Source organism: Amphiura filiformis, chromosome 2 (genome assembly GCF_039555335.1).
Source record: "Amphiura filiformis chromosome 2, Afil_fr2py, whole genome shotgun sequence".
Classification (NCBI taxonomy): Eukaryota; Metazoa; Echinodermata; class Ophiuroidea; order Amphilepidida; family Amphiuridae; genus Amphiura; species Amphiura filiformis.
In genome coordinates, this window is record NC_092629.1 from 80,223,971 (window position 1) to 80,242,477 (window position 18,507).

At 34.8% G+C, this 18,507-nt stretch overlaps 1 protein-coding gene across 1 annotated transcript; it reads right to left on the reverse strand.

Annotated features, from left to right (window-relative positions):
* Nucleotides 1-639: 639 nt before the first annotated feature.
* LOC140137252 (ileal sodium/bile acid cotransporter-like) lies at nt 640-3,834 on the reverse strand. Its single transcript, XM_072158902.1, has 2 exons — nt 3,765-3,834; nt 640-2,206 (listed from the first exon to the last, which is right to left on the reverse strand). Exons 1-2 carry the CDS (start codon nt 3,804-3,806, stop codon nt 857-859), a joined length of 1,392 nt encoding a protein of 463 aa, XP_072015003.1. The 5' UTR covers nt 3,807-3,834; the 3' UTR covers nt 640-856.
* Between the last annotated feature and the right edge of the window lie 14,673 nt (nt 3,835-18,507).

An 18,507-nucleotide genomic window follows, 5' to 3' on the forward strand; every position in this document is an offset into this window, starting at 1 on the left:
CGCTCTTGCACACGTTACATTTTGAACAAGTTCAGTGAGTTTCCAACTAATTGTTTTTACTGTAGCGCCATCTATGTTTTTCAAATGGTTCAAAAAGTTTAACAAATCTGTGCTTTGTCACGCATGCGTAAATTAATCCCGAAATTTATAAATAACGACCGATTAATGGGTCCCTAAGGGAGCAAAATGTTACTCAAAATATTGGCATGTAGAATTTTACCAAAACTAAAACTTCCAAGTCTCTTCTTCATAAAGAAATACCCTTTGAGTAAAATTAATTTAACAATAAATAAGTTTGAGGCTTATTCTAAAACCAGTATTGTATAGCTCTTTATTTGAAAAATGTATAGAACTGTATGTCATGTGAACGACGATGTGATACGATCGGATCCACTAAGACCAAAGTCAACAGCTTTTAATAATTATGTCCATTTTCTTATGTTTGCAATTGTGTTTTGCTCCTTATTTTGACACCCACTGTAAATATAAAAAACCGTCAATGGTGAGTAAGAAGGGAACAGAGCAACAGAATGAGTCACGTGGAACTCAATATTGATACAATTTTACCCAAATTGAGTACAATTTTACTCAAATTGAGTACAATTTTTACTCCAATTGAGTACAATTTTTACTCCAATTGATTACAATTTTACATAAATTGGACACACTTTGAAATTTGGTACAATATTACCCAAATCGAGTCCTATTTGACACATTGTGTTGCTACATTCTCTTTTTACACCACATTGAGTAATTTTTATTTAGAGTGTATAATTTTAAGGTTATCATTGCCGCCTTTGGTCTGAGTCGCCGGATTGTGTCATATTATATGGTGTGATGATTTGACAATATAATTTTAAACACTATAAGCAGGATTATTGTTCCCCAATGTCGATGTTCCATTTTCCTCCGGTTTAGATTTCTGTATATCAGTCATGGTCAGCTTATCCTCATCACTTTCTCTATTCTGTCGTCGTCGCTCACGAATCTTCTTAATACCGGTAAAAATAATCGCGGCCACAATGCCTTCTACCGCGGTAAGAACGGCCACGAGTAGAGGCAGTATTCCGATCAGATCCGATTCTGGTTGAGGGTAGAAGAGAGTCGCCATGGTTTTTGCAAGTAACGCATTCTGACAGGCTGTCTCAAAGGCGATTGTAGTTGACGCTTTATAATTTTGATTCACAATACGAGCTATAGCGAGGCCAAAGAATGCTCCAATCAGCGGAAGCAACAAAGACACTACCCAGACTCTCCATTCGACAAAGAAGGTATAAATCTGAGTTGGAATACCAAGACCTACCGCCACCAGGACCAAAATGGTAGCGAATGGCTTCATAAGCTTCTCAGCGCGATCTTGAAGGGAAGGCCATTTCATGGAGAGCAGGACTCCGACTCCTAGTGGAGCAATTAACATGATCAGCTGTACGACGAGCTCTACGAATGGCGTTTGTAGATTTTCATCGACTCCGATGATTGTTTGGACGTAAATGAAGAGGTTTAGCGGCATCATTCCCATAGCGATTACAGTGGAGAATGACGTCATCGTGAGACTTAAAACAAAGTCGCAATCGAACAGGATCGTCAAGACATTACTGATCCATCCACCAGGGCATGTACCGACAAGGATAAGTCCAATGGAAGTAGGGTCATCTAATTCAAACATCTTTCCAAGGCTGTAAGCCAGTCCAGGCATGATGAAGAACTGACAACACAACCCAATGATAACACCCGCAGGTGGGTTAAGCTTACTCCAGATTGTTTTAATATCCATCTTGCATCCCATGGTTACGTAAGACACGATCAGCCAACCAATGAATACATACGTGGCAATATTAGTAAGAATACCTTGACCAGTGATACAGCTGACTTCGTGACGAGCAGCTTCTGTTGTAATGCCACCTGGTGGTCGGTACTTCACGATCAAATGCTCTCGCCCTGGAAATCGACCTCCGATGACTACTCTTATAGTCATTGGAAATGTGGTGTTTTCGTAAATACGTTCTTCAGTTGGTAGTTGAGATGGTAGAACGAGCACAGAGGGGTCGGATACAGACCAAGAAACAACACCACCGATTTCGCCTCTCAGTATGGTAAGATTTCGATCAAGTCTTTTCTGCCAAACAACGATATTATCTTCGAATCCGTCACTGTAAGTGTGGTTGAAATTAAGTAAACTAGCAGGATCTTCATTCCCATCTTGTGCCTGAGGAAGAAGAACGTGATCAGATAATGATAAGTGTGGATTTTTAAGCTAGAATTGTAGATCGAGATTCGTCTCCATTACAGTTCTTTCTCATTTGACTATAATTGGAGCATTCATGGCTATTCGCCGTAGAAGTGATGATGTAACGGGAGGATTAATTACCATAACAATAGGCTAAAACAATATTTGAATATATCGCGCTGCACTAAAGCAGGTTACACTCATCACCTGTGTATGTCTGCATTCATAGAATCAATACAATACCGTGCTTTTCAAAGATATTAATCTTACAGGTGTGAGTGATCAGCATGATAATGGTTTAATGCAGAGGTACCACGTGAGCGTACTAGTACAGTGCTATATGTACAAAAATTGTTTTAGCACTATTGCTATGGTAGTTAATCCTGTTACATCATCACTTCTACAGCTAATGCTAGCCCCCAAACCCCATTTTATTCTCTCATTGTTTGACAGTTTTACCAAAATCCATATTCGCTTCGCTCAGAGGGAGGTAGGGCTTTACGTTGAATGGACGCGTCAACATCCACTATAATTAAAGGGGTATGTTTTAACAAAGCCTTGACAAAATATTCTGCAATCATGTTTGTCAAAATATTTCGTAATAACATTTTCACAACATTTTAAAAATGTTGCTATAAATGTTGTTGTTGTTTCATTTTAAACGGTTTAAGAAAACTTTCATGACATTTATACATGCTTTTGACTCCTTTTCAATTTGAATGAGTCGAATTCGAAAGTGAAAGCGAGGCTGATTTTCTTTCATCGCCTGCCATTTTGTTGCGTGTCGTTTTGGTCGACTGCAGTGAGTGAGGTGATATTACAGACATCAAAATTATAATTTCTGCATGAATTGTGTAACTTCTGGGTGCTAAATATAAATACGTTTGCAATAGTTGAGCATCGTATTTAGCATGTAGCTGAAACCAACCGACCAGTATCGACGGCATTTTACTGTCATGCTATTTCTATAGGTATGCTATGATAAAGTGATTAATTAAGTAGCGATTTTGGTGCCTAATTTAAGTGAGTCAGTTGATTCATTTTGATGAGTCTTTGGTTTGTACATGAGACGACATGCTTTGACATTTTATTGACTTACTTGGCTCATCACTAGTGTATAAAGTGACTCATTTGTGAGTTAAACGAGTCAATTGACTCGTGAAATGAGTCAATTGATTCATTTTAGCAAGTCACTTGACTCATTCAACTCATTACTGGTCACTTATCTCATTGGAGATGAGTCACTTATCTCATTGGTGATTAGTCACTTATCTCATTGGTGATGAGTCACTTATCTCATTGGTGATGAGTCAATTGACTCAATAAAATGTCAAAGGGCGTCGTTTCAGGGAAAAACCAAAGCCTCATCAAAATGAGTCATTTAACTCAGTATTCATGTGTAACCTCTATATAGGATCGGTTTAAATAATGAAACTTGTATATACATCAATATGTGGAAATTATTTAATATGCATATTTAAGTCATATACATCAAACAAAGCGTTTCAATATCAGTACCCACATCAATAATGCTTACCTGTGAGTTTTGAACTGAATTCAGAACACAAAATAACACCATCAGATAACACACGGATGACAGTTTCTCCATGATAGCTGCTTTGAGCACTGTGAGACAAAAACAAAATGAAAGCAGTACAATTATTTTGGGAATATTACCTGCATGGAACCCACATTAAACAAGTAATCCAACTTTTCCCATGTATTTATGTGAACGACGTGTATTTATATAAAGTGGACTACAATTGCAGCTATTTATACATGTTGGCGTTCGTGTTCATGTCACTTTTAAATCTTTTATTCATACAAAGGGTGGCCCAAGAATGACTTAGTAAATCAGAGAACATCGATGATCAGTATCATAAATGCAGATATTTATATAGTTCTTTATGCCGTAAACAGCCTCAAAGCGCTTTACATTAATTCCGACCATTATTAGAATATGTCGGAATCACGTCTGCTGCCTACAAATGGCGCAGGATTCATCAGTACAACGACTGTGACTACCCCTAACAGCTTCCCATTGTATCTGGGTGGGGTGAGGCAAGCGAAGCAAAGCGTCTTAAAAGACGCAGCACAGATGTGCGCGCGCGCGAAACAGCTGCCTCAACGCGTTGACGTCACTATCACATCAGGGTGAAAATGGTATAGTTATGTGCCTCAATAGTGCGGTACAACCGTGATGAATAAATAAATAGCCATAAACTGCATTAACCATGTCAACATTGATTTAAATTGTAATTTGATCCAAAATGTCAAAACGGGTTTTTATCAGAATTCACGTTTTATCACGAAACATCAATGCTTCACTTACCCAAAAACGGGAAAGTCCTATCTGATCGCAACCGTTTGGATAATTATAATCACGTTATAGACCTATGCTCGTACGTTAGTATATGTTTAACAATCACAAAAGTCCCAGAGTATATCCTGTTAAAAACCTACGTAATGTAAATGTTTGCTAATAATCAAATAACTTTGTGATGTAAATGAGCCGAAGAATGACAAAATATTTATCGTACTTCACTGTTAAAACACCATATATGCGCTTTACATAATGTTGGTAACTTTATTCCTATCACATTACATGTAGCGTGTTTAAATTATTATACGTGAAATAATTAGCAGCTATAATAGCAGGTAAGGGAATAATGGCACTACTGCATACGGCACGATTATAGTTTGGATTACTTGTTTGGCTAATAATGTTGAAGTTTCTAAATTTCTTTTTTTTTTCCCTCTTGTAAATACACGGAATGACCAATGCAATGCCAAACTAAATACATAAAGACACATAGGCCTATGTTTTTTAAAGTCATTTTAGATTATATTATTACATTAAATGTTTACTGAAACATGCCCTCCAGCATTGTGTGCCACATTCTGCTTACTCCACATTTCACACCAATAGTTTACTTTCCCCTCTCTCCCGTTAACTTGCCGAAATTAATTGTCTGGAAGTGTTGTAATCATGTCTTATTAATTATAATCATAATTTCGTTTGTATTATGATTGCTTCATAATGTAAATCCTGTGTCACACAACTTGATTGAAAAAACATAAAAACCACAAAGTATAGAACGATCACACAAAACTAATATTTAACGATCGACACAATGGGCTATTTAGTTCAAATCCATCCACCCCTATGGAAAACATAACCTTAATCTTCGACAGAGGGAGTGTCATCGGTGTATTTCAAATAAGGTTACCTGATGAATGGGTGACTACATTTGAAATGTACAACCCTTGCGTGGGACGTTAAGGTCATGTCTTCCATAGCCTGGTGTAGGGATTTCAACTGGAATAGCCAAATAAAATCAAATAAACACAACCCAAGGCTTACTACACAGTACCTTTGTCTACAATTTGCTTAATAACAATGATCTTTTTATAGAATAATCGCATGTTTGATTAGTTATAAATTTAAGCTTATTTATACTTATGTTTAAACATGTAGTAATTGCGAGTTGGTGATTTTTTTTCTTGAAGAATGCAGATATATTATACTGCCCCGAGGTATCATTTAACTTGGAAGAAAAATCATATTTTGAAAACTAAACCATATTTGGGTAAAATTATTTGTTTAATAGATACACTATATCTAATACGGCACATTATGACACCCCAGTGAATCCAATGTGACTTCAAGAAGCAAAGTTACAAGCATTTGATTAGACGAAGGTGCAGTTTTAAAAGTGACAAACTGGCCTATTCAAAACTCCGCGGACTAGACACCGGGTTTGAGAGTGGCGAATGGCTAATTTATGCGTGCCTTTAATTTAAAACAAAAAGAACAAAAGAAAACTGAAACAAAAGAACAAACAAATAAAAGTGAACTGACAAATGAAATGAAAGTCATGAAAAGTCCAGAGAAGTAAAAACTGAAATAAAAAATACTTTAAATAAAGCTTCATTGAAGAAACGTCTATGCTTGTAACTACTTCTTGCGGTCACATTGGATTCAATCTGGTGTCAAAATGTGCAGGATTAGATATAGTACATCTATTAAAAAAACAAATTTACCCCAATATGGTTTGGTTTTGAAATTGTGATTATTTTTCCACGTGTAAGGATACTTTTGGCACAGTATATTTGGTCCAAACTGTCCTGCATAGAGGAGTTGGCGAACACCTTTATTCAAAGGCGCATACACTGTAAAAACAGTGTTTAGAAAGTAGTGGCAAACATGTGTTTAGAAACTTTATGTTTAGAATATGGATGTCAGATGTTTAGAAATTAACCACCATCACTGACCAATGTTGAGAAATTTGACACATGATGTTTAGCTTTTAAACGTGTTTACAAAGTGGTGGCAAAATTGTGTTTAGAAACGTGTTTAATCGCTAAACACTGTTTTTACAGTGTAAGTAGGCATATTGAGAAGTAAAACATGTTGGCATTAATTCCTAAATCTTTTAATCTTTTAGAAGTGAAAACTTCTAACAATATCACAGGAAACAAACATGTTATTGAGGTTAGCAACTATTTTAAACTGTTGCGATTTGTTAGTTCACAGCATCTTGCAAATGGTAGTGAGCTTTGCCAAATATTGCATTGATCATTTCATATCGAGTGTGTAGAAGAATTCAAATATCACAGACATACGTTTGTAGGTTCTGTGGTTCTTGAGTTATGTTGTAAAGAGGGCTGAAACAACAACGCTTTTGTAAAACGTATACATATCTCATTCATGGCAATAAACCAATCAAGTTTTCAAAGTATGATTTGTAGAATGAACTTTCAGATAACAATACCTAGTCTACCCTTAAAAGGATAAAAGTGAATATATTGAGAACACTATTTGGTGTGGTGTTTTTGTTGTTGTCGTTGTTGTTGTTGTTTTTGTTTGTTTGTTTGTTTGTTTGTTTGTTTGTTGTTGTTTTGGGGTTTCCCCCTATAAAACGTTTAAAAACGTTTCCACGACCTTTATAAATATAAAAAAAACAGAAATTTGAAATATTATTAATGTTAATAAAATATTTCGACCAAAACAACCAAACTTTTGATAAAAGCAGTAAGCCTATACATGCAAATAACCCCAGCCCTATTGAATAAATTCAACAACCGGAACGGTATAACAATTGAAATGGAAGACATGTTGGTTCTTAGTTCTAAGTGACAGCGGGAGAGGTCTCTAGTTCGATGTCACAGCAATTCATATAATAACCTGTTTTACTGTATTATAATGCGAATGACTCTCTTGAAGCTAGGGATAGATTCACCGTAGGGCTTTGGGGAAATAACAAAAATATTAGGGGCCTCCCCGCGTTTATGATGTCTTGATAAAAACTCGTGGTAATTGTTATTTTTTCATGGAAATGAATGGGAACAAATAACATCATAACAAATACTATAAGTGCATCCCTCAACGATTAAAAAAAAAACACTTTGTTTTTATTTGTTCAAGCTCAAGGGCTGATCTGGGCTTTTTCGTATATAAATCGGCTACAATTTGAATTGAATTCCAAAAGTTTATAAGAATTATTTAAATTGTTGATATGTCGCCAAAAACTGGGTTTCAGCTGTAAAACTACATATTTACACAAAAGGTCCAATAATTCAATAGTCCAATCATTTGTAGATTTTTATGTTTCACAATAGTATACTATGAACTAAAATATAGAATAATGTCTAAGATTTCTACAGTGTAACGGGCAGAAATTCAAGTTTGTATTCTTCTTTAATCGAAATTCACCTTGATAATATAAAAAAACTAAAATAGTGTTAAATTGAAACACGACAATTGTCCTGTTTAATTCAATGGAACAGACCAGTAAGAACATATTATGGTCCCTCTATATCGCCACTGAGCTTATAAAGGGACCAGGGGTGCTTGTATTCAGACTATTGGTTATGGGATTGTTTAGGGTATCAAAAACCCGAGTCGAAAATGCAAAATATTTATAATTTCGCCGTATTTTTATCTATAGACCTACGTGTTTCGGATAAGCAACAGGCTTATGAGGATTACCAAATACAGATGTTACGATTGCCTGACAAGCATTTTAAGACAACAATGAACAACTTATATAATTTAAATTTCCTATGGTAGGAAAACCAGCAAAATAATTGTTCAGGTACGTTTTGTAGACACAGAAATACCGGTTCAAGGTACCGATGCACTTCGTGAGTCACATGATGGATACCAGGCAAAAATGCACCACGACATTTTGTTTGTCTTTCCCCCCTTGGCAACTGACCTCAATTGATACTCCCCTAGCATTATGCTTACTTTGGTGCTGAAAGAAAATAGAACCAAAATAGATACAAGCGATTTGCTTTCTTGCTGGGCTTTTTGGGGCATGGTTCAAATAATGTTGACCTTTTGAATTTCGCGATATAATACAAAAGTTGATATTTTTGACATCTAACAGTCCAATAAATCTTTATCAATGGTTGAGGCAAACAGCGATATGTCTAAACTACAAAACACAACAAAACCCAAAATGGAAATAGTAACGCACCATTGCCAATTCCACCATTTCAAGCTTTAAAGTGCTTATATTGCAAAGCATTTACAGTAAAAATTCTTATTGTAACATTATCATGACAATTATGAACACTCAAACTTGCTTATGTCAGTAATATAAATATGTTGGTGTAATAATAATTGTTATGAAAAATACCCTTGTAGACAATGATTTAAACGCGTTAGTGGTAATCGTATATAATAAGCAAATGCTCCTATAATACTTTTACGTGTAAAGTACAGAAAAGTGTAATTGCACCTATCACTTGCACCCCCTATGTTCTTCTACATGTTCTATGATCTAAAATAATATTTTTACAACTAAATACTTGATAAAAAAGATACATACCTTATCTGCTTAAAATCCGTGCAGAATTTACGCTGCTGTTCCGACCAAAGACACTTGTTGTGTGAAAGAAACGAGATACCAAGTAATTTTATCACACTCGCGGACTCGTCCAAATTGGCACGGGTATATTATTATAAATAATCTTAAAAGCAAGCGAGAGTGTATTAAATATAAAGACACGAATAAACGGTTTCCTTTGAAGCTATGCTATACATATATAACGTCAAGGACCAATAGTTTTTATAATCCTATGAGCAATCAGCATTTTTGTTTTCTTTTATTATTTACAGCAAATGTCGATATAAAAGAATTAATTTGGCCATGCAACCTCTGACCAAGATGAAAAAATAGATCATAGGTCACGGAGAAATCTGGTCAGTTCTGTATCATCCAAGACAAATAAATAAATGACGAAATCGACTATTAAAGTAACGACTTCCGCACTGATTCGTCCTCATCAATTATTCATGTATAATCAAGAACGTATAATATATTGATTAAAAACATAAAGACAGGAGAAAACAAATCAAAAAATTACATTACAAAAATCAGTCGGCGTATATATTGTAATACATTTAAACGATTATAAGAATATAATGAAGAATGAGGCGGCTTTATTAAAAATATAACGGCCTTTTAATTTCGAGCGAAGTTTAAATATTTTTTAATCGCCGTTTTATTCCAGCGCATCGTGATTGTGTATCAGTTTGATTTGTTTTGTTTTATTTTGTTTTATTCTTCTTTTGCATGGGTTACCACAATGGTTATTCAATCAGAGGTATTTTCTGTTCTTCCACGAGGTCCAGTGAGTCAGTTGATTGTGCTAAATGAGGTGATCAGCTCATTGACAACACATATATTCGATCAAAATTTCATATTTTGTTCCAATTTAAATAAAGCATTCAAGCGCATACATTTTGCACTAATTTAAAGCGCAAATACAATCGTCTTAAAATTTAGACTTTTGAAATATTGCTTGAAGTTCAAGACTTCAAGGGTCATATTTCTTTATGAAAATGGCAAGAATGTTTACCTTAGTTTCTTTTTGGCAATGACATACGAAGTGTTCCTGTTTAGTCTGAATATTGGCCTTAAGGCTGATATTGATATAGCCTACAATTTTTTGGTTTCCTTTACAAATACCAAATTGTACACAGTTTACTTGTACAGTTAATTATGCTATATCAGGAGCTACATGTACTATTAGTTATCTCCCCAGATTATCTCTGAAGTCAAATAATGAAACTGATAATTAAGTGTGACTTTTGTTTTGAAATGTACACAAGTAAATAATACTTCACGTAGAAGCAAATAATGTCAAGATCATGACAGCGACATTTGGTCGAAAGTTGAAATAGAAATAGAAATACATGATGTCGTGTTTATCTCCAATAATCATGATCACAATATTTACCATATCTAAAAAGGGTTAATAAGGAAAGAGTTTGATGTGCATTATTTTAAAGCGAAAGAATGTTTTATAAAACAACCTGGGGGCACTCCAACTTTGGAGGTGACGCGTATGTAGGGCTGTTAAGACCCCCTTTTCAGCGTCGCTGTCACCCAAAGACCCCATATTTTTTTACGAACACATGCTCTGTCACCCGAATACCCCTTATTTTTTCAATTGATCTGTCACCCAAAGACCCTTACTTGTTCAATTTGAACAGTAAGTTTCATTTATCACTGATTTTGTCACTTATTTTGAAAAAACAAAGAAATTTGAAGCCATTTAGAACTAGAAATTCGATTTTCGAGGTTTCTGAGGCGCAATGTCGGCTCTCACCCAAAGATGCCATTTAAAAAAAGGTCATGTTCTCACCCAATGACCCCATATTTTTTACATGTTGCTCGCACCGAGCCCAAAATCAAGCTCTCACCCAATGACCCCATATTTTTTACATTTTGCTCTCACCGAATGCCCCTTAGTGCGGAAGCGCCAGCCCTACACCTATATCCATTTCAAATTGAAGTGCCCCCCGTGAAAACAACATGTTGTAAGAGTATGAATTACAAACAACCTTGGTTGATTTTTAGAAAGACAATTGGCAAACATTTCGAACCAAGGGTCAATGGGTCAGAATGATGCAGGATGATTAGGAAATGCCCACCTATGAACAAACTATTGTCTTGTTATTGTTTTCCATAATAAAAAACAAACACAATGGAAAACAAAATTGACAATAAAATACGTAAAATACGTCCTCTGAAAATACGTCACTTATAAAAATTCGATGGATAATTGATAGCAATAAAAATGTAATTGTCATCAGTCTTTTGTGTGTATAATTGAGCAATCACAACAAATCACAGCAGCGAGAAATTCCTTTCACATGCACCATCTAAAATGGTAATAACAACATAAAAAGTTTCTCTGGCAATCTTTAGCATTTTAATTTTTGAACAAAGCAGGATTTACTTATTAATTTGGGCCATTTTATAACAAGACAACTTCATACCTCGTAACTTTTGAAATTTATAGTGCGTTACGCACAGGCACGACGAGCCACAACGTCAAGACGTTGATCTATATGCCTCAGCACTCTTTCGGCCTACAGGTTGACGCTGACCACTATCACTTGAATCCACAACATGCTCATCTATCAGGCCACAGTTCTTTAACCCCAATACATTTGAACATTTATTGAATGACCTTTGAAAAATCTGGGTACAAAAACTCATACTCATGCAATTTGAGGTCAAATTTTATACTATGATTGTTTAATTGAGGTTATTGAACTATGCCATTGGGATGACGCCATTGTGGTCCATAATGCACTGCCCCACAACAGCTTACTATAGGGTCCACAACTTATCAGTTCCCTCCTAATACTTTTTAAAATAAGTCGAAAAATATTTCACGAAATGTACAAATGTAAAAAGGTTTGTATAGCCCTCTTTGTTTTACACAGGTGGACCAATTTATAGTGTCACACGTCATTGCGTTCAGACACAGTGGTTAATTGACTCCTTTGGACTCAGATGCAACTTTTAAGACTGTTTAAACCGGTCTTTTTTTTACTAATGAACCATTTTGACTGAACGCAATGACGTACGACGCTATAATTTGGTCCATATGTGTAAAACAAATAAGGCTACCCATATCATTTTATCGATTTATTCTAAAAAGTATTTAGGGGGGAACTTGTAAGTTGTGGACCCTATATTACGTTTTACTTTGTGATTGTATGAACTTCTATAATACGAAATCTGAATCGTATAGTTTTAAAGATGATATGCTATGAGTGATTTGTGTTAAAGAGTCTGAAGTAGCCCAATTTTTAAGCTTCCAAAAAAGTGCCCAATATTGGATATTTGGGCTGATTGCATGGGCGCACATTGTCAAAATAACAGGGGATGGGGAGTTGAACTGATTGGCTTTAGATTGTAATGTAATGTAATGTAATGAAATGTAATTTAATGTAATGTAATGTAATGTAATGTAATGTAATGTAATATAATGTAATGTAATGTAATGTAATGTAATGCACTGTATTGTAATGTATTAAATGTAATGTAGTGTAATGTAATGTAAGATATAATTTAACATTGAAGATATACATTTTTTTCCCGAAAAGACCTAATTTTTTTGGGTGTAAAAAAAAAAAAGTCCATATCTTCTTTCCTTCCCAGCTACATACACTTTAAGTACATATCATCAGATTTATAAAATTTACTTCGAGGACTGTTAACTATAAAAAATATAAATTTTTAATTATTTACCATAAAATGTGTATTACATTGTACATTTCAAAAAAACAAAATTATTTGATATCAGAAGGACATTCTTCGTATTCAGCAGTATACTTCGGTTGTATATATAAATGCGCTTTTATAAATGCGCACGTGACCAGATGGCCAGGGCCATATTTGCATTACATCACTGTCAATCACAGAAATGGCGATCATTGAAGGAGTGGCTACAGTTGTGACCTTGTTTCGTGGCTAGCACTGGCAAGGAACATTGGCTGGAGGTTCGATGCTATAAATTTGCAAGGATAAATCATGAATATCAAAGGATCATGATTATTGCACAGCACCCCCATGTACAAACATAACTAATGTTTATTTATTTATTTATATTTATTTATTTATTTATTTATTTATTTATTTATTTATTTATTTATTTATTTATTTATTTATTTATTTATTTATTTATTTATTTATTCGACGAAAAACGAAACCCCTGTTCTATTTTGAACAAATTGGGAAACAAATTTTTCCTGTACAAATGAATGCCGACCCCAAATTTCGGAAATTTCAGGACAATTTTTTTTTGTATTTTCTCAAATTGAAATTTATTTACAGAATTTTTTGATTTTTTTTGGTTATTTAAAAAAAAAATTTAAATACCAACCGACCGACCGACCCTACTTGAAAGGTCCGTTCGCCCGTAGAACAGGGTTTCTCTCTTTCTCGCCTTACTTATAATTTTATAAATATTATTTGTCCCCCCTTCCCCCCAAACCACCCTCCCCCCTTTTACACTCATAAATTAATTGTTTTTTGCTAACTTTCCCCTTCCTTGTAAAGTAAAACTTTATAAGCCGGTTGAATCAAACTGAACAAAATTGACGTATACAATTACAATATAATACCATGACAATAATGTGTATGACGGATCTAACTTACTAGCTGAATAAACCTTACACCATGCATCAAATACGTGATTGTACGTCAAATTGTCATATAACGTATGAGCGTGATGTAGTATACGAGTTTTCCTCAACATCTTCCAGCCGGGATGATTGGATAATGTACAGTCATCGACGTGTTTATACTCTAAATTGTACGTCAAAGGTTGACAAAGGGTGTACAGATTACCGATTTAGCATGGGGGACATAAAAAGGTGCTTAAAAACACATTTTGAATTTGTTTTTTGTCCATTTGCGAGCGAATGAGTAAGTTAGAGTTGAGGAGGTCGGGCGGGGACATCTAGTCTATTAGTTTGAGAGGGTCATTATGCCGAAAAGGGCTAAAGTTATAATTTCCTCAATTTACGTTATAATTAGAGTTAAAATTAGGGTCAGAGTTATGTTCATTGGCGGCGGCACTACGGGGGGGGGGATACTTATCTTGACTCCCAAATAAATAAATCCATGACCCCTTCCTTCCAAAGAAAATGACAGCCCCCTAAGTTCCCTACGTGCAAACATTATCAAATAACATCATCGGCAGCTACCCAGTTCTGACCTTAATGCCAGTAAGAATCACATTTCGTCATCAATATGGCCAATTGCCACGCCCATTTAGCACGGAAATAATGAAATATAACTTTTTAAATCAGCTATATCTAGCTTTTCCGTCATAATTTTTTTTCCGTAATGGAAAATCCAAATAAAGAGTTTATGTTTCGGGTCAAATTATTTTGCCCTTTGCAATCAATGCCACTATTTTGCAAAGCCAATTTTCCTTGTAACCTGTCATTTTCGCCTATACTTTTGCGTGTGGAATTTGTGCACATCCGGGTACCTTACATCGTTGAACACGGTATGGCGACTTGTAGATGTCACGTGCGCATTTATATATGCGCATTTATATATATACCCGAAGTCCACTGTTCAGAATGTAATTCGATATCTCTGGTGTGCTCTCATCTCCCACAAAAATACTGTCCAAATGCTCATACCCCATCACTTAAGGAGGTGCGCATTTATTTTCTGGAATAGCCCATCGAACTATTATTATATTTATATTGTTTGTTGTTAGTAGTTGTGTTTTTATGTTTACCATCCCTTAAGGAGGTGCGCATTTATTTTCTGGAATAGCCCATCGAACTATTATTATATTTATATTGTTTGTTGTTAGTAGTGGTGTTTTTATGTTTACCATGGTTGAGGTGGGGTGATTGTTTGTTGGTAGGTTGCTGAGATCGTTTGTGTGTATGTTTTTTGTTTTGTTTTGCTGTTTTTGTTTTTTAATTTGTTTTTATGCTTGTTTGTTTGATTCGTATTTTTGGTTTTGAAAAAAACTAATGAAATACTAACAAAAATTATACAATAATATATATTTTTTCGTCAACTGAGCGCGATAGAAAAAGCAGGAGTACTGTAGTCTTTTTTATCCCAGCTTTTATTCATAAAAACTCCAGAATTCTATACTTATTTCACTGAATAGATCCATACATAAGGTTTGTAGGTGAATAAATTTATTTTGCACAAAACCAGATTTTTTTACTCACGATTACGATCCCCTTATGACTGATGAAAATACACCATCTACAGTTGGGATCCGACAAACCGGAAGTGCATGGTGAGGATCGACCATCATCATTTTGATCATGTCTATCGACCATGAAAGACGAAACCGTCAATCGTCAGTAACATTCTGGTTTTGTGCAAGATAAATTTATTCAGTCTATACTTTATATTATCAGTGCAATAAAGACGTACTTATCTCCATCACGGAAAAGGTGAATTATGACCAGAAGTCGCGTGAATCCCTGAATATTAGAGCAAGAAAGTGGCATAATTGTTTCCCTTTATATTGACACATGTATATTATCAATAACCAATATACATGTGGAACTGAGTGTGTATTTTTTAGGATATGTATAAATGAAAAAAGTTATAAGAGTTGAGAATAGTCATCAAACTGGTCAACAACACTCGCTTTTTGAACCGATTCAGAGAAACCATTCTCCGTTGTTAGTAGACTTCTCCGTAGTCCACTTGCCCATTTTGCATACTCTGGCTATTGCATTTAAGCATAAAACTCTGATTTATATTGATTTGTGTGCAACTGATAGATTTTCATATCTGTATCTAATCTTTTCAGTCACCGCACTCCCTCTGTTTGTTAGCTTCCCAAGTGGACTACTGACTTTGCCTTGCGGTAAAGATTTTTAATACGGGACTCTATGGAGAGTTAGGCCAATTTCTGGCCTAACTAAAATTGGCCATGATGTAATGCATCTTTAAATGGATCTGCCTTGTGATTGGTCGCCCATATCTCGCTATGGTTTAAATCTTCCGGGCCCGCGACATTACCATTAAACTATACCGTACACAACTATCTGTGGTATTTGCGGCGCTTTTGTGTTGACGCGAATGTTAATCTCTCATCAAACATCTAGCGCGTCTTGTACTATACCATGCTTAGTACTTGTGGTTAATGGACTGATAAACAAGTATGCTTGACAGTGTGTTGTTAGAGAGCAAAGTCCAGGGGTAAAGTTCTGCTTAAAATTCAAAGTCCATAGTCGGATTTTCGGGGTTTGCTATCAATAAACTGGTAGATTCAAAAATCAGAATTTTTCAGTATTAAAGTGAGCCATTATAATTATGCAAGATAGTGTTGCATTCAATTACTTTTATTGTCACTAATCATCTGATATTTTTAACTCTTTATGACCATTTTACTATTGAATACTTTAATTTTAATAAACATCAGTATAATTTTGAGTTCAACGAAATGGGTTCATCATGACTAATAATAACATATTTTTAATAAAATTCGACTATGGCATAGTCTACGTTGTTAGCGGTGTAATGTCGTTGGTAGACTGACTTGTGAATCTCTAGCTTTTCTAGATGTGGACAATGTCCCTTTTGTCAAAATCTAGAAACAGTAGAGAATCATCAGTCAGTCTACCAACAGCATTTACACCGCTGATGACGGAGAATGGTTTCTCTGAAATATTTTGTTCAAAAAGTGAGTGTTGTTGACCAGTTTTGAATCTCCTATTGAAATAACAATTATATTATACTTCATGTACACATCTATTATAATAGTAATGGATAATAATTTTCAATTTTTTGCCATGACCTTTCATAAAACATATTTTACTCGATAATAAAACTCATACACATGTAAAAAAAAATCTGTAAAAGGAAGGGGTATTCGCACGCTATTGTACGCAACGGCTAGCTACAAAAAGTACCCCGGATATGTTTAAAAACATATCAAAAACATCATAAAAATAAAAACTCTGTTAAAATTACGTATCAGTTTGTAAAAATCAACTCTCAGGTTATAAAAAACAAAATATGCTTGACTTGATCTTAAATATGTGCAAATTTAGTTCTCCGGCAGTATACAGGAATCATACTTGGCTCTTTGTTACCTAAATTTGAGTAATAAAAATCCTTAAGTTTCTATAACACTGTATTAAGAAATAACATTCACATTAATTTTGTGGCATGCTCCCACGAAACGAGCATAAAGTCGCAAGTTGTGAGTTTCGAGACGTTTCAATTGTGAGCTTCACCTGCTGATCTTTTGTTTGAAAACACCTGAATTGGCAGTGGTATGCCTTTGTGAATGGGGATGTATCAGAATTGAATACATAGTATAGTCTAGTATGTCCTCATTCACAAAGGAAATACCACTGAGTATTACATGTGTCTCTACAAACAGAGAACAACAACTCAACAGTTGAAACGTCTCAAACTCCCAACTTGCGACTTTACGCTCATTTCGTGGGATCTTGTCACATAAAGGCAGCATTGCATAATTCAGCCACTGATTTTGGTGGTGACCGCTAGTCTTGGCCACTGCAATATAGTAGAAAAACAGCGGTCACAGTAAGCCCTTTAATTGAGTCAAGAATTTGTAGTTGTTGATAGGACTTGAGATATTCCAAGTGCGATTCTTTCTCAAACAGAATAATTAATAATCAATAATCAATAATCAGGTGACAATCGCTAACATATCAGATATTCAAATTTTCAAGTATCAAGTACTTGACAGTGTTAAGCTTCTATCGGCCAAAAATAGAATTCAACATGTTCAACGCCGCCAGTACTAGTGGCTAAGGTTTTGTTGTGGCCGGGGTGTTGTGACCACGAGTACGGACGTCAGTGGCAAAATTATGCCTTCCATGATATATACAGTATGTTTATACTAAACATCTCAAAATAGTAACTAACTTCCCTTAAATAATGACCATTTTTGTAAAACGGATGATTGTATTAAGTACATAATATGTACTTAATACAATCATCCGTTTTTGAAAAATGGTCATTATTTAAGGGGGGTTAGTTACTATTTTTGAGATGTTTAGTATAAATGATATTATCATCAGATTTATAAAATTTACTTCGAGGACTGTTAAATATAAAAATATCAATTTTTAATTATTTACCATAAAATGTGTATTACATTGTACATTTTCAAAAAAGCTATTGGAAGCAGAATTTATTTCTGCACATTTTGAAACATCATTTGCAGCATTGACTAAATACTGAGTCACAGCGTACATTTAAATCAATGTAACCCAAGATTTGAAAGTTGCAGTAAATTGTATTGATTTTGTATTCAGTGTAATGGAACGAAATCTGTGTAATGATATCTGAGGGTTTTTGTATTGTAAAAGTTTGTATGTAAGTGCAACTTTCAAATCTAGACCTCACTACATTAAATTGACTGGTGTTTTATTGTTTTCTGGGAATGCGCAGAAATAAATTATGCTTCCAAAGCATTTTACAGATTTGTAATAC